Here is a 23,817-nt window from a genome sequence, read left to right on the forward strand (position 1 = left end):
TGGCACTGGACATGGTGCTGGACAGTTGGGTGTGCCCCCGTTGCTTGTCGCCATGCAGAATGCTGACTTAACAATCAAACTATCTCTTAAACGAATTTCTAAAATTTGTTCCATAATTGGCATGTACCCTGTTTGCTGGACTTTTGGTTGCTCTTTGCCACTGCCTCAGTCACAGTGGAGGCCTCAGAGCACGCACAAAGTGCCTCCGCTTCTTTGTGTGTACCTAGAGTGGAATGTAGAAAGCCTGGCTTAATGAGATGGATTCACCCTGGTTTCTTGTCAGGTTCTGACTAAAGTCACCTGAAGAAGGGCTCTTGGCAGGACCAGGCCAGGCTCTGGCTTCAGGTCAAGTTCTTGGTTCACATGTCATAAACTCTGTGTATAGTTTCTCGTCCTGTTATCCTGTTATTCACTCTGCCTGCAATCCACAGCTGTTGTACTGTCTATCTTGCCCTGAGAACTGTTATCTCAGAATTGTTTCACTTTGTTTTACTTTCTCTGGCTGGAGTGCTTTTAACCATGTATTCTACCCATGTAGTGCCATTAGCAGCCTTCTTCGTTCTGTAGACAGTCAGTCCTTTTATTTACCTTATTGCTCCTAATAAAGTATTATTGCTTCGGAGCTACCTGCTTGGATGAATCTGCTTTTGAGGGATGCTAGAGGTAAACGCCTGATCCTGACACTTCTCCATTGCCTTCTGAATGGGCACCCAAATGTTCTCTCTTGATTCTGGTATTGGCACAACCCAGATGCCAGAGCTGCGATACAGTACACTGGGACTCCTGTTCCTTCCCCATGCCCTGCCCACAACAACTGCCAGGCCAAGGCTGTGGTTTATTGGCAGAGCGCACGCTTTGCATGCAGAAGGTCCCCAGTGCAGTCCCTGTCATCCCCAATTAGGTCCTTTTTCTGCATGAGATGCTGGAAAGCTGCCACCAGACAGAAAAGGCAACGTTGAACCAGACAGGCCAGAGATTTGTCTTGTATGGCAGTTCCATATGGTTATACCCACCGATGCCTTCCTATCCTCTCTACAGATCATTGCTCCTTGGCGTTTGCCGGAATTCTACAGCCGCTTCCGAGGGCGGAGCGACCTGATGGAATACGCCAAGGTATCTGTACCCTCCATTCCTTACTCATTCCTGTGATTGCCCTGTGTACTTTCCTAACATGGCCTCTTTAAGTCCTCTGGATTACCCCTGCACTGTGCATTCTCACAGAGAAAGGTCCAGTTCTAAAGATGAAAGAGACTTGCTTCTGAAAATTCTCTCCCCAGCAAACTGTTCAAGAGCCAGATTTGCAGAAGATTCATATCTCTCATCTGTCTTTGACCTTGGGCTGAATCTTACGAGTATGAGGATGTTTGTGGATGCAGGTATTTCTTGCCTCCCCAGCAGCCTGCTGGGACCTCTGCAAATGGAGAGCCGCAGGAGACCCACAAACAAAATGCAATGGGTAGAGGGAGCCGTGGTGGAAAGGTGGAAACAAGTGACATGGCCTTTCCATGCACTTCCACTGATAGAGTCTCCTCTAATGCAAGACGTTCCTCTAATGCAGGGGTGGGGAACCTTTTTCCCGCCAAGGGCCATTTGGATATTTATAACATCTTTCGCAGGCCATACACAATTATCAACTTAAAAATGAGCTGACCAAGCCCCAAGCAGGCAGCTGCCCAGATAACCCCACCCACGCAGGCAAGCAGGCAGGCATCCAACCGGTGGTAGTACCTGGAGGTTGGCAACCCTACTTTTCAAGTCGATTATGCGATTGTAACTCAGGGGACTTAGACACCATTTGGCACTTTTTCATTGATTGCAAGAAATACATGTGGCCCGTGAGAAATGGATTTATAGATATAGTCACAAATGGAGCCCTAATACTAAGCAAGAGCTTGTAAGCTAAGCTACTAGCTGATATTGACCCAAAATGTGTCCTTGGGTGTCGCAAAAATTTTGTCTATGGCATTTAATGGTACTAGCTTTAAATTTTTTAACTTGCATCTTTATTTATTTAAAATGTGAAAACTGAAATGAATGTTATCTTATTTTGTTTGTTTTGTATGTGTGTGTGTGGTTTTTTTCTTTCTTGTGACCAGTTGGTCTTTGAGCAGTAAATAAATGGAATGCTTGCATTTTCTCCAGAGGAACTGATCTCTGTCGCATAGCGATCAGTTGTAATAGCAGGAGATCTCTAGCCACCACCTGGAGGTTGGCAACCGTAGCTTAAGCCCCTCCTTTGCCATTTTCTTAACTTGAAAACCTTCCCAGAGAGCTGCTATTTGTCTTGTTTTTATTACGGAAACAGAGGTTCTCATGGGCTATCCACAAGTTTCCCCAGTGGGGCAAGCACCGACTCTCTGGGGCAATGTTAGATCAGGTCAATGGCATGGTGGAGCATCTTTGCAGCTTCCCTTTGAATAGGGTTGCTAGCTCTGGGTTGTGAAATTCTGGAAGATTTGGAGGTAGGGTTGCCAACTGTCAGGTACTGCAGAAAAACGGCACTTATGGCAAAAAAAGCATAGAACTACTAAAGGCTTAACCATGAAATTCAATATAATGTAAACACATACATGCAAGCACAAAAATTGACAACAATGTCCATTGAAGACATAAAGAAATAGATAAAGTCCAAGAATGCCAAGAATAAGATAGGTTTCCGGTATTGAGTCCTATTTCGCGTTAGCTTTTTCAACTCTGGCTTTCCAGCGACGATCAATCATAATTCCACAGAATATATGTTCCTGAACCAAGGCATGTAGCCACCTAATACAAGCGGATGGCGAGTCTACGTAGTTCTATGCTTTTTTGCCATAAGTGCCGTTTTTCTGCATGACCTCCTATCTTGGGCACTAGTTTTTGTAGTTTGATTTCCAAATCTTTAGGTACTAGCTGGAGATCTCCTGCTATTACAACTGATCTCCAGCTGATAGAGATCAGTTCCCCTGGAGAAAACGGCCACTTTGGCAATTGGGCTCTGTGGCATTGGAGCCCCTCCCCTCCCCAAACCCCGCCCTCCTCAGGCTCCGCCCCAGAGACACCCCCCCTCTGGTGACGAAGAGGGACCTGGCAACCCTATTTGGAGGTGGAGCCTGGGGGGAGGGGTGAAGTTTGGGGCTGGGAAAGAGCACAGAGGGGATATGATGTAGTGGTTGCCAACTGCAGGTTCGGAAGTTCCTGTAGCCTGGGGAGGGCAGAGTTTCGGGAGGGGAAAGAGCTCAGCTGGGATGTGATGCCACGGTGTTAGGGTTGCCAGATTGCTTGGATTGGCTGGCTTGGAGTGGGGATCACATTACGATTACGTCACTTTCGCGTTTACCCCCCCAAAGTGACGTAATCATGTCGTGTGCAGCCGAGCGTGGAATCATCACCCCAGCCCCGCCCCAAAAGCCTCCTGCTGGAGGAGAAGGGAGGACCTGGCAACCCTACACAAAATCCATCCTCCAAAGTGGCCACTTCCTCTAGGGCAGGGGTGGGGAACCTTTTTTCTTCTAAGGGCCATTTGATATTTATAATCATTCACAGGCCATACAAAACTATCAACTTAAAATTAGCCTGCTATATTTGGTTAAACATTTAGCCAAGAGGCACGACCGGAGACGGCTCCGGGTGTCTGCCATGTAGAGCAACTCGCTTTTGAGCTCTGCCATCCCCAGCCGGGCCCAAGAGATTCAGGCAGGGCAGCAAACACAAGACGGAGTGAGTGACAAGCCGCTCGGGGCTTGCAGGCGAAGGAGCCCGGTTCAGTAACTCCCCGATCTGGCACTTTCCCGCCCTACGCGTCTTTTGCAGAACTTAGAGGGGAAAGAACCAGAAGGGAGAAGGGGTACCGACCAAGCCCCAAGCAGGCAGCTGCCCAGATGATCCCACCCATGCGGGCAACCGGCAGGCATCCAACCGGTGGTGTACTTGCCCACCTGGTGGCACAGGATGGTCTGTTGCACCAGCTGGGCATAGCCGTGCAGCCCCACACCGGAGTTGCTCCTGCTCCGCATGGTCGGGGCCGGATTCTACAGCCGGCTCCTGCTACCTCTGCCTGCAGGGATGAAATGAGGACACACTGACTAAGAACTCCTACGAATTCTGGCCCTTAACCCCTTAGCCCCTTAACCCCTCCATTGTACCACTTCCGCCCCCAGCCCTCTTGTAGTACAGAGGGAATACGTTTCTCCACGGCCCAGGTGGGAAAGAGTTAACACAGTTTCTTGGGCGGTCCTAGCAGCTCCATAGCTAATGACTCTTCTGCAAGGGGGAAAAAAGGTTCCTTTTCTCAGCAAAACAAACTCACATCTGCCTTGAATAGAGGCTATTCCTGTCCGCTGGAGCGGGCGGATCACCAGTCTTAGATCCTTCTGAGCTAGAGATCTGCCAGGACCCATGAAGGGCCAGACCAAATGATTTTGCAGGCCTTATACGGCCTTGCTCTAGGGGAACTGATCTTTGAGATTCTGGGAGATCCCCAGGCCCCACTTGGAGGTTGACTAGATCTGACTCAGGCCCCATGTGTGTGCAAATCTACTTTCACCAGGGAAGTTCCAATGGGACAGACCCAGCAACAAAATATTAGGTGGTTCGATTCTGACTGTGCTAGCAGGCCATAGTCTGGCCTGTTAATTTCCTGGGAAGATTCTTGGTGGACCGTTGCCTGGGAAGGGCATAGACAACCAAGTGAAAACTGGGTGACCTGGTCTCAGCAGGGCAGGCAGCACACCAGAGGACATTCGGCTGAGCTTGTTCCGAGGCTGTTTCAATGTCCTAGTTTGCCCTCGTTTTGTATGTGCATGGAGTTTTACACATTGGAGGGCATTAACATTTGACCCTTCCCTCCCTACACCTGCAGTTTGAAGTGGTACAGTCCTCAAGAGAATGAGGTGGCAAAATGCTGAGGCGGTAGCATGGTTTGCACCATTTCAGAGTGCAGGAGGAGAATAATGGAGAATCACAATTTTCACAGCAAGCAAAGAGAGTGTGTTGAACCTTTCTGCCCTGACCTTGGATAGCCCAGGCTTGTCCTATATTGTCAGATCTTAGCTGCTAAGCAGGATCACCCCTTGTTAATATTTGGATGGGAGACCACCAAGGAAGTCCAGCATCCCTACACAGAGGCAGGCAATGGCAAACCACCTCTGCCAAAACTGACCAAAATGGCTTCTCTGGGAGGGGTTGGATGAGGGAGGGGCAAGCAAGAAAGGGGCAGGGGAAGAGAAACCTGAATTTCACAGAAATTGCCTCAATTAGCTTTGCTTCGGGTTCGAGGCCAAATGTAAAATCGTGATAAAACGGGTTCCTGAAAACGCAGGACAAGTGCGTAGCGGCTGGGAAGTGACTTCCGAAGATCGGAAAAATCATGAATAATCTAAAGGAGGCCTCGAAGCAATCCTGCGGGGATCGTGAGGCTAGGGCACTTTTAGATAGCCCAAAGAATCCACTTTCAATCCACTTTCACTGCACCTTAACGATCGTTTGCAAGTGGATTTTGCCAATTCACACCATAAAATCCACCTTCAAAGTGCATTGAAAGTGGATTGAAAGTGCATTATTTGGGCTGTATGAAAGTGCCCTAAGTAACCAAGCATAAATGGCCTATGTGTCAGTCTTGTCTTGGAAACCCTACAGGGGTGTCAGAAATTGGCTGTGACTTGGTGGGGGCGGGGGAAAGAACTTTTCTTCCTGGTGTGCTGGCTTTCTGTTTGCAGTGAGTTATTGTGTGCAAACAGGGTTGCCAGGTCCCTCTGCTCCACCTGCGGGGGCGTGGCTGGGGGGGTGCCTGCAACACAACGATGGATGTCAGATCATTGTGTGGGTTGCGAGCATGCATCATGCAACCTCCCTTTCCTCCTGGCCCTATTTTGCCCGCTGACCAGCTGAGGGGTGTCGGGCAGCCCGGTGGATTGGTGGGCTTTTGCCTGCTCCCACCGGACAATTGGCAAGCCTATATGCAAAGGAATGTTGAAAGCTGGAATCCCCCACCTGAATTCTACTGCATTCCATCCTAATACTTGTGGGCGGGGTCACTTCGTTCTCCGGCATTGGGTGGACCAGACCTCAATCAGCCGTCAAGTTGCCACAGGTCGGGCACACTGCAGGACTTTGCCCAGGAGGGGGCCACAGTGAAGCCAGTCCAGATCCACTGCAGTCTCTCAGGCACGCCTGAAGAGAGAGACCCCAAAAGGGCTTTCGAAACCCGTCCATTTTCCCTCTCCTCTCACTGATGCAACGTGCGATTTCCCCCCTCCTTCTGTCTTTTCAACGACCCTTTAATTTTCTAACCTTAAAGGGCTCTTTGGATTTCGCTCCACACAATCCTGCCCGCTCGTTACTGCCGCAATTACAGCCGCCCCTGCGGGAGGGCTTCTGCTCTGTCGTCTTTGGGGTGGGAGGATATCCCTCCCCCCTTTCGCCCTTCTTTTTAAAAAATGCCCCGTAATTATCTAGATGTTAATTGTAACCCACTTTCAAGAGAAAAAACTTGTCCCACCTGAATGGCTTATGTGATTATCAAAGTAAATGCACGTTCTCTTGGCATTCCTTGTCCTTTTCTCCCTTCCCCACCCCCTTTTCTTTTCTTTTTTTAAATTTTTTTTGAAGAACAAGTTGCAATAAAACATATTAGAAGTTTTGCATCAGGTTCCTTCAATGCCCACCGGGGGACCTTTCTTTTCAACGACTTTACGGAAATGCTTGACAACTGGGCTCAATCAATCAAAAGGAAAAGAGCAGCTATGTGTATAAACCAGAAAATTGCTTGAGTCCCCCCCCCCTTTTTTTTTAAATAGCTGCCATCTAAAGCAGGCCAGATAATATCTGTAAAGCCGAGGCGCTGAGCTGGAGGCCCTCCATTGCGTGGGGTGCTGAGCGTGGCGGAGGCCGCTGTGACCCGTTTACACACACACAAAAAGCCCCCGAACGCTTGTGTTTCGGGGCTTGTATTTTGCCATCTGTTATTTGTTATTAAGAGGGGGATTTACAAGTGTCTCCCATATGTTGCCAAACAAATTGTCAAATAGGCGACTTATTAAGATCGCTGTGTTTTTTTTTAACTATACGGAAAATGGAACGTGTGTTTTCTATTTTCTTTTTTGATAAAAAGGGCCTGAGCAGCTATGGGATGGAGTGGGGGGGGGCACTGCTGAAAGCAATTAAGGTAGAATAAGGAGGTGTTTTAGAGACTATTCAAGCCGCTGCCTTGTGTGTCTGCATGAGGGGGGGTTGGTTAATGGAAAAACAAATGGGTTTTTTTGTCCTCTTTCTTCATCATAACACTGTTCTCGGATTCTGGGCACAGATGAGATCCTTTTGGAGACAAGGCGGTGGTATCACAGAGGTTCAGGAGACACCGTCTTTCTCTCTGTCTCTGATCGAACTGATTTAGCAAGTTTTTGTACTTGGAGAAAACTGGAAGCAGGCTCCCCCTCCCCCCGGATGCGCCGCTGCACTAGGGCTTATGGATATTTTCGTGTGGCTGCAAGTACTGGGTGGTGATCATGTTGAATAACATAGAGTTGCCAACCTCGTGGTGGAGGCTGGAGATCTCCCACTATTACAACTGATCTCCAGGTGATAGAGATTAGTTCCCCTGGAGAAAATGGCCACTTTGGCCATTGGACTCTATAGCACTGATGTCACTTCCCTCTCTAAACCCCGTCTTCCTCAGGCTTCGCCCCCAAAATCTCCAGGTAATTCCCAACCCAGAGCTGGCAATTCTAATAACATACAGCCCCCACCCCATAAGCATTCCAGTGCCTTGTTTTGAACCATTTTCAAAGAAGACTGATGCATACGCCAGTCCGTTCATACGTAAGCCTTTTTAAAAAGAGATGAACTGAACAGTCCCGTTTGCTTATATTCTAGCCAGTTTCACCTTGGGTAGAAACAAGGAGGTAGGGAAATAGGCCTCCCCCCTCCCTGCAGTAATTCCCCCTTTGATTTGCAGAAATAAATGCCTGCACCCAGGTTCTTCCTGTACCAGCAGGTTTTCTTTTCTGCAGGAGGGTGTACAAATTTGAACAAGCATTGAGCTTTCTGTACAGATCAAGGTTTTGATTTTTTTAGACATACATACAAACTTCCTAATTGAACTGAGCTGAGGTGCAATGGGGGTCTTCCAGATACCAGGAAAATGCTGATTGGCTACCCCACATGGCATTTACAAAGCTGTTCCCACCCCCTTGCCCGGAACAATGTTTCAAGTTTTTAAAAAGGAGTGACTTTAAGAAAAAGCTGCCGAATGAATTTTTAATAATGGATGCCATGAGCATTTTTAAGAAAGGACTCAAAAGTCAAACGTCTGTCCAGGGCATGAGGGAGAGGCAAACAGCCATGCTCAAGTAATAATTAGTTACATTTGTCAATAGAGGAACAAGGGTAGAGAGAAGCAGAGCTAGGCTTGCAGCAAAAAAACTCTCTTCCCTCTCCCAGGAAAGGGAGGGGTGCATCTGTTACCCTAATCTTTCTTAGGCCCCCCTCCTGCTTCAGTATATTTTATTGGTCAGTTGATGCCAAGACATCTGGTGCTCCTCTGGCTATGGTGGACAAGGTGGTTTGGGGCGCGCGGTGTTTCATTGTCTTGTACCTTCTTTGCAGGCCAAGGTGCTGTGTGTTTTTATTTATTTGTTTATTTTAAAAGGCATAAGCTGCATCTCCCCCCACCCAGGCGCCACCAGCTCTACCTGCTCATGGTGGTGAGTGTAGTGTAGTAATTAGTATTGGACTAAGCTTGGGGAAATGGCGATTCGGATCCCTCCTAGTAGGGATGTAAACCTTCAGGTAGGGCGTGGAGATCTCCTGAAATTTCAACAGATCTCCAGGCTACAGAGGTCAGTTCCCCTGGAGAAAATGGCTGCTTTGGAGCAGGGACTTCATGGCATTATACCCTGCTGAGGCTCCTCCCCTGCCCAAACCCCGCCTTCCCCAGGCTCCACCCCCAAAACTCCAGGAATTTCCCTACCTGCAGCTGGCAAGCCTACCTACTAGCCATGAAACCCACGGTCTGACCTTGAGGCGGTTGTTCTCTCTCAGCTTATGCCTCACCAGGTTGTAAGGATGAAATGGAAGGGGTAGGAGTCATGTATGAGCCGCCTCTGAGCTCCTTGGAGGAAGGACGGGATTAAAAACAGAATTAATTGAGAGGTTTCTAAAGGCAAGCATGCTCAACTCTTAGGCTGAGGGAAGTCTGAGGGCCTTTAACTATAATACAGTGTTTCCAGATCTGCCTCGGTCAGGGAGGCCAAATCTCCTGCTGTTCCCCTTGATGGGAAACAGTCCCAGGAAGCCACTGTTCGGGGAATTTACATGTACTGACAACCTATATGTGTACTGATGGGGCTACACATAAGTTGACACAGTGGGTAAGGTTGCCAGGTCCCTCTTCGCCACCGGTGGGAGGTTTTTGGGACGGAGCCTGGGGAGGGGAGGTGTCAGAATCAGGCGTTTACCCGTAGCATCCTATAAGCAAACACACTCAGGCAGGTGATCCTGAAGCAGTATACTTTATTAGGAGCAAAAAGGTAAATATAAGAACTGACTATAGAAACAGGTGAGGGCTGCTAATGACCACAATAGGGAAAGCTCTAGCTTAAAAGCACTTTAGCCACTAAAGGAAAACACAGTGAGGTACACCCGAGATAAGAATTCTCATGAAGCATAGACCAAACAACTAGGCAGCTGCAGGAAGGGAAGTATACATAGTAGTTACAGGCATGTGAACCAAGGTCGCTTGACACGGACCCAGAGCCAGGCCAGAACCAGCAATGGTCTGACAGAGTCATGTCAAGGGATCAGGCCTGAACCAGCAAAGGCCTGACATTCTGCCCACCCTAGGGCCCCCCCTCTCTATCCGCAGCCGGCCGGGGCTTGTGAGGGTAGGCTTCGTGGAACTGACAAACAAATCGGGGAGCCGCTACGTTCTGCTCAGCCACCCATTCATCATGGCCCGGACCCAGATGTTTCCAATGCACCAGATAGTAGAGCGCCCCCCTCTAAATGCGAGAATCGAGAATCTTTGACACCTCAAAATGTTCTCCCCCCCCCCCACCAACATGGGGACCTCAGGAGAGGGCTCGGGATGCCACTCAGGAGCGGGTACATGTTGTTTCAAAAGACTGACATGGAATACTGGATGGATCCCCCTTAGGGACTTAGGGAGAGTGAGTTCCACCGTGACGTCATTGATGAGCCGTGAAATTGGGAAAGGTCCCACATATTTTTCACTGAGTTTTTTACAGGGGCACAAGGAGCGCAGATTCTTTGTGGATAGGTACACCTGGTCCCCCACCTACATGTCCCACCCTGGGGTGCGGTGTTTGTCTGCTTGTGCTTTGTACTTTCTTTTGGCCCGCTCTAAATTCTCTTGTAGGCCAAGTATTTTGCATGACCCCAACCCAATCAGCCACTCCCCCCGTGGAGTCAGTTTGTCAGGTAGTTCGTTGGCAGCTCACTCCGTTTGGTAGGCTTCCACTAAGGCTTTTTAAAAAGTGTCTGGTAGCCCCTCCAAGGGGGGGAGACTCTTGGGTAGAGTCTTCCTGGACTGGGTGAAAAACTTCTGGTGGCTCCTCCGGGGTGGGAGTCTTCAGTGTTTGGGAGCAAGTCTGGACTGCCAAACTCGGCATCACCCCTCGCTGCTTGGGGGTGAAGAGCAAGGTGGAGTAGGGTGCTCCACCTTGCTCTGATATTGGGGTAGCCAGGAAAGCTCGTCCGCCAAGTGGTTTTGCTTCCCCGGAACATGCTTTAACACAAACCGAAACTTAGAAAAGAATTCTGCCCAGCGCACCTGTTTAGCAATGAGTTTGCACGACCCTTTTAATGCCTCCAAATTTTTGTGATCTGTCCATACCTCAAACAGAAACTCAGCCCCCAAGGGCTGTTGATTCGGTTCGGGCCGAACTGAAAAACAGCCGAATTTTCCCCGATTCGGCTGTTTTTTGGTTCGGACGAACTGAACTCAAAAAGGGCGGGAAACGGGGGAGCCGAATTTGCCGACTTCGGGGGTTCGGTGAATAGGTTCGGCAGATTTGCCCCCCCCCGCGCCTTCACGGGGCTTCCATGAAGGCACGGGGAGGGGGCCCTTTAAACAGGTCTGCGCCTCCCAGCTGGGAGGCGCAGATCTGTTTAAAGGGCCCCTAACGCAGAGGGCACAGAGGGGTTTGACAGCCCCCTGCCAGCCTTCCCGGGAGTCCCGGCAAAGCTGGGGGGGTCTTTAGACCCCTCTGCGCTCTCTGCACAGACAGCACAGAGGGGCTTGACAACAACCCGCCAGCCTTCCCGGGAGTCCCGGCAAAGCTGGGGGGGGGGTCTTTAGACCCCTCTGCGCTCTCTGCACAAAGGGTGCAGAGGGGTTTGACAACCCCCCGCCAGCCTTCCCGGGAGTCCCGGCAAAGCTGGGGGGGTCATTAGACCCCTCTGCGTTCTCTGCGCAGAGAGCGCAGAGGGGCTTAACAGCCCCCCGCCAGCCTTCCCGGGAGTTCCGGCAAAGCTGGGGGGGGTGTCTTTAGACCCCTCTGTGCTCTCTGCGCAGAGAGTGCAGAGGGACTTGACAGCCCCCCACCAGCCTTCCTGGGAGTCCCGGTAAAGCTGGGGGGGGGGCTTTAGACCCCTCTGCGCTCTCTGCGCAGACAGCGCAGAGGGGCTTGACAGCCCCCCTCCAGCCTTCCCGGGAGTCCCGGCAAAGCTGGGGGGGGGGGTCTTTAGACCCCTCTGCGCTCTCTGCACAGAGGGCCCAGAGGGGTTTGACAACCCCCCGCCAGCCTTCCCGGGAGTCCCGGCAAAGCTGGGGGGGGTCATTAGACCCCTCTGCGCTCTCTGCGCAGAGAGTGCAGAGGGACTTGACAGCCCCCCGCCAGCCTTCCCGGGAGTCCTGGCAAGGCTGGGGGGGGGTCTTTAAACCTTCTTTAAGCCTTTAAGCTCTCTGCGCAGAGGGCGCAGAGGGGCTTGACAGCCCCCCGCCCGCCTTGCCACGACTCCCGGGAAGGCGGGCGGGGGGGTCTTTAAACCCTCTGCGCTGCCTGCGCAGACAGCGAAGAGGGGCTTGTTGGGGGGCCCTTTAAACAGATCTGCGCCTCCCAGCTGGGAGGCGCAGATCTGTTTAAAGGCCCCCCCCCCCGCGTGCCTTCACGGAATCCCCCTGAAGGCGCGCGGGGGGCTGTCAAGAGGGTTGCCTTGCAGAAAAGCCCAGTGGAGAACCTCGGGGTTCAGTCCTTCCCGGAAATACTGCACCCAAGTGGCTTCACTCCAATCCACCACTTTACTAGCAAGCAATTGAAACTCTCTTGCATACTGCATCACCGACCTGGTTCCTTGGTGCAGTTGAAGGAGAGCCGTCTTGGTGCGCTCGCTCTGGAACGGGTCCTCAAAACGCTGTCTGAGCGCCCCCATAAAATCATCCAGGGACCGCAACACGCGGGAACAAAGGTCGAACTGCTGGACCACCCAGCTCGCCGCTTCTCCTTCCAGAAGCAAGGCTACATATCCCACCTGACTTTCCTTCAAAACGAAAGTCGCCCCCTGCCCGCTCATGAAGCTGGCCACTTGAATTAGAAAGTAGGTGTCAGGCCTGCTCTCTGCTGAGACAGCTAGACTGTGTGTGTTATGGTTCTGCCAGGTGCGTCCCAAGGCCAAGCCTGGTAACTGCCAAATCCCTTTCCTCTGTGGGAACTGCTCTCGTGGGGTTTTTTTTTTTGCCATGGCTGCCATCACTATCTGATATGACCAATGCTCTTCCATATAGGCCTTTAACCGTGCCTTTAGTTCTCATTCGTGCCAATTTACCTGTTAGCTCTGTATACCTGTAGGTTTTCTAATAAATCAACTCTTTTGGACTATTCGCCTGTGGATGTTATTTATGGGATTACCACAGGGACAAGTGCTCACATTTTGGCACAAATCCCTCTCTGTTTTTTACCTGCCTGGCTGGAGCCCTGGAGGGATTGCTGGGATCTCGGATTGGAGCAGGGGAACGCTTGAGAGTATCGAAAGCGGTTTGGCACTGGGGGGGTCCAATTGATTTTAGCCGAAGGCAACGCAGTGGCACTTCCTTTTCCCTTAGTCTTAAGGAGATCAGTGATGGGGAGTGCGATTTGAGCGAAGTTGGGAAGCGAACCCACACGATCAGTCAAGTCCCGGTAATGGGTTGGCTGGTGCGTGCGTGTGCCCCTACAGTCTCCAGGGTGGGCCAGGGAGGGAAGGTTGCGGTCATAAAGGGAGAATTAGCCTCCGCTATCCGCCCTACGCTTGGTATGGCAGCCCATTCAGTATAAACAAAGAGGCACTTTAATTGACTGACGAGCTCTTGAAAGCTAATGGACCGGCGAGGAGCAGCCAGGCCGCCAAGGTGTGAATGGGGCCCCTCCTTTTCAGCGGGCGGACCCTCCAATCCAAGTCTGCCTTGGTTGGCCGGGCTGTGGTGGGTGGGCAGGGAAAGAGCACCAGGCAGAGTGGGTGTGTGGGTGTGCTCTGCATGAGCCCAAAGACATTATTTCTTTCCTGTTCTGCCCCATCCTACTGTACAAAGTTGCACTTTTACCTTCTCGAAGTTCTAATCTTAACATTTAGAAAATAAGACAACGAACAGACGTTGAAAAGAAGGAACCTCCTGGAATGGTTGGTTATTACTGAGGAAAGGAAAGTCATGTGCAATGATATCCTTGGAGGGGTGGGCGGGGTAAAAATGTACGAGAAAGTTAGACAGTGCTACAAAAATAAGACACCTCAGTGTTTAAGGAGGAACTATTTATGTCCAAAACTAGGGGAAGATCCAGGGCAAAAGTTAGAATGTGCAAACAGATCACCATTAAAAAAATTCACTTTCATTGGTTCTTGTAGGTTATCCGGGCTGTGTGACCGTGGTCTTGGTATTTTCTTTCCTGGAGTTTCGCCAGCAGCTGTGGCAGGCATCTTCAGAGGACTAACACTGTCCTTCAGTGTTACTCCTCTGAAGATGCCGGCCACAGCTGCTGGCGAAACGTCAGGAAAGAAAATACCAAGACCACGGTCACACAGCCCGGATAACCTACAAGAACCAATGAACTCAGACCATGAAAGCGCAACTGGCCTCTTGCTGACTCACAGCAGAGCTGCGGAACTGTTGTAAAACTGCCAGGAAGCACACCACTGGAAAATGCAATAAGGCACAAAAGTTTTCCGTTCTGTTGACCAGCAGGGCATTTTTTCCCATGCAAAGCTTAAAGCAGCTTTTGCTTCAGTCAGGTGTGCAACGCAGACGTCAAACCGGAGTTGGGAAGACTGCTCATTTGCATTACAAATGCCTCGCCTCCTCCACCACCTTTTCCATATGAGAAGAAATTGTACATTCACCTCAAATAGCATGTGTGAGGCTCACTGGCGATTTTAAACCTCAAGTTGGAAACAGGAGATTGGCCCAATCTTTTCAGATGCAAAAACCCACCATCAGTGTGGAACCGGGTGGTTTCCCCCCCTTCCTTCTACATCCCCCCAACTAAGGCTAAAGCCTAACACCTAAATTTGTTTTGGCATAAATGAATGAGTCTGGAAAAGGCTTTGAGCCTCTTCTTATGTAATCTTGCCTCTACTCTCATGCCTCGAGCAAATGAACGGCTTTCATTTTTTGTGGTGGTATCGCTGTTTGTTGGAATAGCTGTCGTGGAGATATTCCTGTATTTAGCAGAGTGCATTAAGCTTAGCAGCAGCAGAAGCTACACGTGCGTGCGTGTGTGAAAAAAAAAGGAGCATCAGTCGTTTGCTCTAATCAAACTAAAGTACATTTATTATTGAAATACACATTGGATAGGAAAGGACAAACAAGGGTTTCCTATCCTAATCTAACTTGCTAATTCTCTAGGTATAAAAGGGGTTTCTGCCTTCCACTCCATCTTGGGGTGGGAAGGCTTGGACGCCCGGAGCGCCCGGTTCTAGGTCTTGCTTGGATGATGGGCAAAGGGAAAAGAGAGAGAAGGGAAGTTTCCCTGACAATACATCCTCTAAACATCAAAGGGGACAGCAAATGAGGGTGAGGTGTAACTACAGATACCTCCCGAGTCCTGTCTATCTATGTGACTCTCTGTGGTCAGCCCCCCTCTTAATGTGTAGGCAAGTGACACCGTTAGGAAGGGCAGATTTTCCAACACTGTTGCTGTCCAACTGTGGTTTCTGCTTGCCCTGCACACTAGCATTGCAAACCACAGTTTATTCAGTGGCGAATAGCCGTCCGAGTGTTGGAGTAGGACTCCAGAAACCTCATCAAATCTCCACAGTGATGAAGCTCACATGGCAGCAGGGGGGCCATTTACACTCTCCCCCCTCACAAAGTTGCTAGGAGGACAGCGGGGAGAACCACAGATGCATGAGAGCAGTGGTCACCATTGTGGCATTTGTGGGCACCATGCTGTTCACTAACGTGTTTCTTGGGACCCATTTGCTCCATCCCCCAGACCACTTCTCCCCAAAACTAGGATTGCCAGGTCCCTCTTCGCCACTGGTGGGAGGTTTTTGGGGCAAAGCTTGAGGAGGGTGGGGTTTGGGGAGGGGAGGGACTTCAATGCCATAGAGTCCAATTGCCAAAGCAGCCAATTTTTCCAGGGGAACTGATCTCTATCAGCAGGAGATGACTTGTAATAGCAGAAGATCTCCAACTAGTACCTGGAGGTTGGCAACCCTACCCAAAACAAAGAGCCAATCCTGACTTTTCTCCATCTGATCATCTCTTGGTCTTCAGGGACTGCCCATTTGGAAACAACTGCCCTAAGTAGGAAGATGCTTGGCATGGAACTGCCAAGCATTGCGTGTTTGCACCTGGTAGTGCCCTCTACTTCCTTTTTGCTTTCTTCTCTTTTTGGGTCTAACCTGACTAGCAGCAGGTCTGCAGGATCTTAAGCAAAGGCCTTTTACATCACCTACTACCTGTTCCTTTTAAGTGGAGATGCCAGGGATTCAACCTGCACCTTCTGCATGCAAAGCAGAGGCTCTCCCACTCAGCCAAGGCCCCACCCCAAAGAGGAGGAGGAAGTGGTGAGGCAAGGCTACAGCTTGGGGCAGCAACCGCACATCCTTGGGAATGTCAGCCTCAGACCCTAAGTATACTTTGAAGCCAAAGACGCTCAATGGTGGCTCTAGGGCAGAGGTCCCCAACATGGTGCCTGATGGTGCAATGGCTTCCACCAACACTTTTCCTGGTGCCCACCAAGTGTTTTTTAGAAAGTGGGCAGGGCCAGGTGGGGGCTTGTGCCTACTAGGGCTTCTGGTTGGCTGTGCCAGATTTAAAAGCACAGAGCTTCTGCTTTAAAAGTTGAAGAGTTACTATGAGAGTTATGCATAGCCGTGATCCCTGAAATTTTATGGTTGGCTCTGCCTCCCATGGCAGCCCTTTCGTTGTTGTGCATACCACCCTGTGTCAGAATTCCAGAGGTGTCCCCGAGCTCAAAAACGTTAGGGACCCCCGCTCTAGGGGGTGAATTTTCTGACCGGACCCTCTGAAACATGACAGAAATAGCTCTTTGCTGCAAAACTGTTAAAAAGCAAGTTAGTGATGGAAACAAATCCAAACACCCTCCCCCCCGGACCTGATTCTGGCTGTCTTTAGCAGCCCCAAGCGCCCTCCCCATCAGCATCTGGCCGCCTCCTGTGTTGTCAGGCTGGGAACCGTGTCATTGCGACATCTCCTGCTAATTCCATGCCCTGCGTTTAGTCGTCCAGTTTTCACAGACCATTTCACCCACTGAAATGTCGCTGGCTAATTGAGTGAGTGGGTGACCCTGTAACGGAGCTGGGGTTTATGGCTGTCTGTGCTGTGTGTGCCGGAAAGACAGAGAAAGAGAGAGAGAGAGAAGGCGTGAAGAGTCTCAGAGCTTGCAAACGTCTGCTGGAAAGGGTGTGAAATTTGGTCTTTTCTTTTTGAGGAAGACAAGGAAAGAGCTGGTTCCCAACCATGTACGTCATTCACATGTACGCTGCACAATGCTGATTTATCGGTGTACAAATAATGTTGGGAAATGTGTACATTTAATGGGGGAGGGGGGATTAGGGCAAAGAAATGGCACCAAATTAAGGGATTAAGGGTTCTGTTTGGTTTATTGGGTTTTGGGATTTATATTCTTTAAGAATGGAATGTTTTAAATTGCTGCATTTTACACTTGTTGTTTGCTACCCTGAGCCCCACTGTGGCATTTGGGGGGCTATAAATTGAAAGAATGAAAAAAGAGAGAGAGAAGCAAAATTAAAATGGGGGTTGGGGATCAAACCAGGAGGGATGAAAAAATTGAAATCTTCTCTGATGACAACAAAGAATGTTTTACTTTCTACCAATGGAAGCAAACTCACATCACTGGCAAAATATGATACTTAACATCTCTATTAAAATGAATATTGTTCCAGTTTGAAATATTAAGGAGTTGACAAAGGCCATTTATGCAGGGCTATTTCCCTTGCAGTCACCCCCGCCGACTACTCCGGTGCTTCATTTTGATTACGCATGCCTTTCCCGACCGTCAGAGGTCGCCTCGCTCTCCCCGCACGTAGCAAAACATAGTAAACTGTATTAGCTTGGCTCCCCCAGAAAGCTTCTTATACAGCGTAGTCATGTATAGAGTCTGTTTGGTTTGATTCGTTTTGTGGGGTTTTATACCTATTTATATTATTTTAATGATGTTTGTAAACTGAGGATTAAAAGGATGGAAACGTGGGTTGTAACCCCCAACCCCATAAACAAATTGGGCTATTGTTTTAACTGGTGATCGAACCTGGGACCTTCTGCATATGGAGCAGATGCTTTCTCACTCAGCACCCTCCCCCCCCCCCCGGTCTATTGAAAAGGTGCAGCCTCCCTTCTGCTGGACCATTGGGGAGCTATGGTCTGTGAGAGACTAGAGGCAGAGGAGCCGCTTGCCGGACACAGGATCTGGCCGGTGCTCCATGAGAGATGACCTGCTTTGGCCAGTGGCCTCAGGTTCTGCCCCCAGCATCTGTAATGAAAAAGTATCATCAGGGTCAAAACAGGTGCGGTGAAGATCAGAGATCTCTGCCAGTCTAAATAAAGGTAACTGTCATGTGTATGCAGCTGCAACTCATGGAAAGGGGGGGGAGGGATTTGATTCTGCTTGGTTTCGGTAATCTAAACCAGGGTTGCTGCACTGCACTGTTGTTAGGATTTTAAAGGGAAATTAAAAAAAAAAGGCTGGGACTAAATTTCGGGAGACCCAGATTCGAATCTCCGCTCTGCAGTGGAAGCCTGCTGGGTGACCTTGGCCCAGTCACTCACTCTCAGTCTAACCTACTTCACAGTGGTGTTGCGAGGATAAAATGGAAGAGAGGAGAATGATGTAAGCTGCTTTAGGTCCCTATTGGGGAGGAAGGCAGATCAATAAAGTTTTTACATGACTTTCCCCCCTTTAAAGCTTGTAAGCTTGAGGAGTCTGCTTTCAATTAGCCAAACCGAACAGGACATGGAGAGTTAAGTCCCTCTTCCCTTCCCATGTGGTCCTAATCTAAATCAGGGCTGAGCACAGGGGCCCTTCACTTTTCACAGGTTGCTGGAGGTCTGAGGTCTCTGTTTTGGTCCTCCGGCAGCAAAGGGACCTTGGAGAGGGATCTAATCTGACTGCATTCCGTCAGGTCCTATAATCGAACTCGGAGCAGCAGCTCTTCAAGAATATTTCCCGACACTTTAAGGTGATCAGGATAAGAACGTTCTGTCTGTTGAGCACATGATCTTCCTCTGAGCTGCAACCTCTCCTCACCCAGTAACTGTGCTGGAAATGTTCATCCTGAGAGCCGAGAGAGCCGTTTCGAGTCACAGCAGACAGTCCTGGATTGGGAGCGCCAGTGATCTGACTCAGTAGATAGATGCCTTATGTTCATATAATCACAGTGTAACTAAACGAATTCCCTGTCCTCCCCTTTCCTCCTCAACACACATTTTTAAAAATAATCATTATGAGCAAATTTCAGGGGGAAAAAATGTTCCTGGCTAAATACAAATCAAAATATATTTTCTTGCTTTCAGCCACTGGTGTGCTGGTGATCACGAGAAACTGCTCCCAACAGAAAATCCTGACTATCTTGTCTTAAATGCCTATTGTTAAGCATTGCTTGTTAGGCTGGTGGGTTGCTAATTGTCCAGGATAATTAGTTGATGCTTTGTGAATGGGAGCTAATGACTAGAGGCATTCTCCTGACAAGTGGGAATCGAATGTTAATCTGAGCGGAGGAGAGATGCTGATGCTAGAGCGCATCTCTTGGATCTCACACAGTGTCTCGTAATCTGGGAACGGCATCCCATCCCATCTGCCCCAACAGAATATTCCATAGAATATTCTGGAAAAGATATCTTTTTCTAGCAATTGGTAGCCACTCCCTGGGCAAGCCAAACAAGCAGATTGCAAACACATGACCCTCTGCTCCTGCCACAGCAAAGGTTTTGACACGGTGTCATTTTTCCTTCCCTGTGATTTGTTTTACAGAAACATGGCATCCCGATCCCAGTGACCCCCTCCAATCCCTGGAGCATGGATGAAAACCTCATGCATATCAGGTGAGACCACCAGAAATGCCTTGCTGGGTCAGACCAAATATCTGTCTAGTCCAGCGTTCTGTGATTAGCCAGAAATCTCCAGGAACTGGGTGTGAAGACACTGGGCATCTCCTGTTCATCAAGAGCATCTGGGCACAGAGGTAGATATTGATAGGGCAACAGTGGTGCAAATGGCCCTTTGTACCACTCCTGGACATTCCTGCAAACTTGCGACCTCCTCTTATGCAGCACAACAGGCCCGAGCATTTGCCTGGCTCTCTGTTGTTGTACGAAGAAAGGAATCCTGAGCTTAGCCAAGCTATGGGAAAGGCAGCTAAGGCCAGTTTGTCGTATTTGGTTGCCCCCAAGGAAGGTGCAAGCAAGGAAACCGCTCTTTCAGGGCTGCCAGAAAAGGGGTATCTAAACATTTTCAATGAATCACTAAAAGGATCCCCCGTCCCCTCCTGGGCCTGAGTCTTTGTGGGGTTGCCCCAGAGCCCTGGCTTGGGCCCAGCTGGCAGCCCAGCAGGAGGCGGCTCTCCCGTGTCGCTGACGGCTGAGCATTTTGATGCCGCTACTGGCAGCTGTGCCGATGCCGATTATTCACTAAGCCTTCTGTTCTTCCTTCTCTCTTTCTTGATCTCTCTCCTTCCAAGCTACGAGGCTGGGATCTTGGAGAACCCCAAGGTAAGTTGAACTGGAAAGCGAAACGCGAAAAGGAGCACTTTAGAGGCTGATGGACTCTCCTAGTCTTGGCAGTGCTGGTGTCAAAACTTCATTTTACAGCCCATAGGTGATGGTGAATCCAGGCCCGGCTGTTCTGACCCCCATGTCCCCTCATTCTCTGACACCCCCCCCCGGCCCCCTCACCTCATGGTACATTAATTGCTGCTGAGAACAAATCGGGGAAGGAAGTATTTCAGAGTGACACTGCAGGAGAAAATGTCATTAGGAAACAATCAAGGAGCAATTAGACAGATGAGGCTTCTGTGTGATGGGGGCCAGAGCTGAATGCAAAAGGCTTTCAAGGGGTGACATCTTTTCACTTTGGAGGGTGGTGCGCCATGTTAGGGAGCCAAAATGGAGCTCCCAACTCTGTGTTTGGAGGCATCATGCTGATGCAAGGGGGTGGGGAGATACGGATTTTTGGGCGAGAAGCACCTGGCAGGTGTGTGTGCTTCTGGCTTTACTCCACCCCTCCTATGCACTGATGTTCCCCCATCCCAGCAGGATTTCCCTCTCTTTCAACTGGGCTTTGGGATCAGAAATAAATTTGGTGGGTGGAGAGGGGAAAGCAGAGATGTACAAATATGTTGGTTTTAATTTCATTACAGTTTTGTGTGCCTGTGTTGGATGTGGTTCTGTCCCACCTACTGTCTGCCGGTTTTCTCATTTTGCTTCTTTCTTTTATGGCATTTTGGTGCTATTTGAACACATGAAGCTGCCTTATACTGAATCAGACCCTTGGTCCATCAAAGTCAGTATTGTCTACTCAGACTAGCAGTGGCTCTCCAGGGTCTCAGGCAGGGGTCTTTCACATCACCTACTTGCCTAGTCGCTTTAACTAGAGATGCCGGGAATTGAACCTGGGGCCTTCTGCATGCCAAGCAGAGGCTCTACCACTGAGCCACAGTTACACATTACACATTGTTTTTTATGGCATTTATAACATGATTTGTCACTTTAGTTTGTTTCAGCATTCAGTGCCTTCCGGTGTCATGCAGAGGGCAGAACATCAGACTAGGATCTAGGAAACTCTGTTTTGCAATTCCAGAAGCCCACTGGGTGAGACCCACATGTGCCAGTGACACGCTCTCAGCCTGACCTACCTCATCAGGCTGTTGTGAGGATACAATGGAGGAGAGGAGAATGATGTCAGCCACTTTGGGTCTTCCTTGGGGAGGTGGATGGGGTACAAATAATGAATATTCCTCTTTTCATTGTGCACATGCTCACAGATAAAACTGCCAGCCAAGCAACCTTGATGCAATTAATCACATGACTGCATTAAGATTCCTTGTCTGTGATGTTTTAATCCATGCATGCATATGCTCCTGGGCATTGATAAAACACCATCATGGCCAGCTCTGCAATGAGGTAAGGTGAGCAAAATCCACAGCAGGTGGATTTTGGAGGGCAGCCCCTGTTGTTGCCTTGCCTCATTGCCTCCACCCTGCTACCTGCCCCCACCCAGAAGCTGGAGCAGTGAATGATCTTTATTTCCCAGACAGTGCTGTAAGCTGTGCATGCCTCATGGGGCTTTCCAAACCCTTGCACCTTGAGATAGTTTAGGAAGCCCCATTGGGTTTGCATGGTTGCTGTGTAGAGGCAGGATTCTGTTGATTTGTTGATGTTTTTTTTAGAAATGGTGCCTAAGTCAGAGGCCTTTTATGCAGGGACGTTTCCCTGCAGTCACCCCCACCAGCTGCTTCGGGGCATCCTTTTGATTATACAGGCCTTTTCTACCCATCAGAGGTTGCCTCGCTCTTCCCCCGTGTTTTGCCCACGTTTTCTAGATTCTGGCTAAAACAGCATCTGGAAAACACTGGCAACATGCGTGGAGAGAGCGTGGTGACCTCTGGCTGGCAGAAAAGGCATGCATATTCAAAAGGAAGCCCCAAAGCAGTCGGTGGGGGTGACCGTGGGGAAACGTCCCTGCATAAAAGGCCAGAACCCCGCTGAGTTTGTGCAGAATGTCTTCTCGGGTGAGAACTACTTTTTCCTTACAAAGGACTTAAGCTCAAAATATTTTCCTGCTCCAGTAGGACTGTGAGCTCACAGGGTCTAGATGGCTACCGAGCTTGAGCAGACATTACTGAGCTTTAGGGTGCTGATTCCAGGTACCTGCAGGACCAGGGAGAGCTCCCAAGGAAGGCAGAGGTTGATCCAGCCCAGCCCAACTGAGCCCTTATATTTCCAAGCTGGGCTTCATGACTACCACATCCTGCCTCTAGCTCAGGGGTCCCCATAGTGGTGCCGGTGGACGCCATGGCACCTGCCCACAGCTTTCTTGGTGCCTACCAAGTGCTTTTAGAAAGTGAGCAGGCTAGGTGGGGCTTTCGGCCAGCAGGGTTTCTAATGGCGGTGCAGATTAAAAGGCGTTCTGTTAAACAGAAGTTCTGCCCAAGATTTTGAAGAGTTTCTACGGTCATTTATGCATGGGAGTTTTACCTGAGGTTCGTTGCAGGCTGGACCCCCACTTTCCTGTTGGGAATCTATGCACCAGCAGTCTCCAAGTTCAAATCAAGGCCCTGCCCCATTAAGTGCTTCTTTGTAATTGGCTTACTTCACAGTGCTTACTGTGAGAGAAAATCCCCACCAACCCAATTGCTGCATAAAAAAGCATTTTAAGAACAAAAAACGGAGCAATCTGAAAGAAATGGGGGGTGGGGGAGAGAAATCCAAGGCTCGGTTTTAAAAAGTCTTTCTTTTGCTCAGAAAGAGCTCCGAGAAAGCAGGAAGTATTTTAAGCCCCCACCTCTTTACATGCTGCTTTGCAATTGGCTTTGAGAGAAGCCAAGCTTCCATGTCCCGCACTTTGCCTTCTGCTCAGAGATTTCAGCCGGGCTGAGCTCAGGGGAGAGGGAAGAGTTGGGTTAACAGAGGAATGGGAAGACCTGGACATTGCGAGGGCTGGCAGCGAGGTCATTTCTAATGGATGGAAAACTTGTGCAGAACTCCAAGGAACAACTGAGTCAGACGGGGCGAATGTGAGTCCAAGTACCCATGCATAAATGACCTATGAGAGTTATATATAACCTCACTCTCTGAAATTTTGTGGTTGGCTCTGCCTTTTCTGGCGGCTATTTTGTGATTGTTCCCACCAGCCCTGTGTCAGAATTCCAAAGGTGCCCACAGGCTCTAAAAAGTTGGGGACCCCTGAGGTAGCTTGTAACTGTGGCCTGCCTGAGATTGCCTTGGATCAAACCCTCTGCCTTCTCTACTGGGTTATCCCTTCAGTGATGGGTAGGCACAGGTGGCCAGTCCCCCCTCCACGAAAAATCACTATTGCCACTGTCTGGTAATCCACCCTGCTCCTCACAGAGACCTTTTCCATCCATCTGATGGCCTCTAGATCCAGCGGGTTCTAGGATCATGAGAACTCCAGCCCCCTCCCTGGTCAAGTGAGCCTGTCTTTAGGCTGCGGATGGAGGATTCACTGTCATAGAGGTGTTGGGGATCATGTCACAACAGATACAAAATATTGCTCGGTGCAGAATTCTTCAAGTCTTTTCTTTCTGGCCTCTTCTGCTCCTTCTCTTTTGGCTAGCATTTCTGGCCATTGGCATTGGTGTTGGTTTGCTGTCCACACGCACACTCCCAGGGTGGGGTAAGCCGAGTAGCCC

At 49.7% G+C, this 23,817-nt stretch overlaps 1 protein-coding gene across 1 annotated transcript in view; it reads left to right on the forward strand.

Annotated features, from left to right (window-relative positions):
• ASS1 (argininosuccinate synthase 1) overlaps positions 1–23,817 on the forward strand; it is a 123,913-nt gene that overhangs the window by 25,316 nt on the left and 74,780 nt on the right. Inside the window, exons 5-7 of the mRNA XM_056860508.1 lie at positions 1,039–1,113; positions 19,422–19,492; positions 20,128–20,158. Coding sequence (XP_056716486.1) covers positions 1,039–1,113; positions 19,422–19,492; positions 20,128–20,158 — 177 coding nt within the window. The remainder of the gene's footprint in view (positions 1–1,038; positions 1,114–19,421; positions 19,493–20,127; positions 20,159–23,817) is intronic.

The sequence above is a fragment of the Euleptes europaea genome, chromosome 14, assembly GCF_029931775.1.
Source record: "Euleptes europaea isolate rEulEur1 chromosome 14, rEulEur1.hap1, whole genome shotgun sequence".
NCBI classification, from domain to species: Eukaryota; Metazoa; Chordata; class Lepidosauria; order Squamata; family Sphaerodactylidae; genus Euleptes; species Euleptes europaea.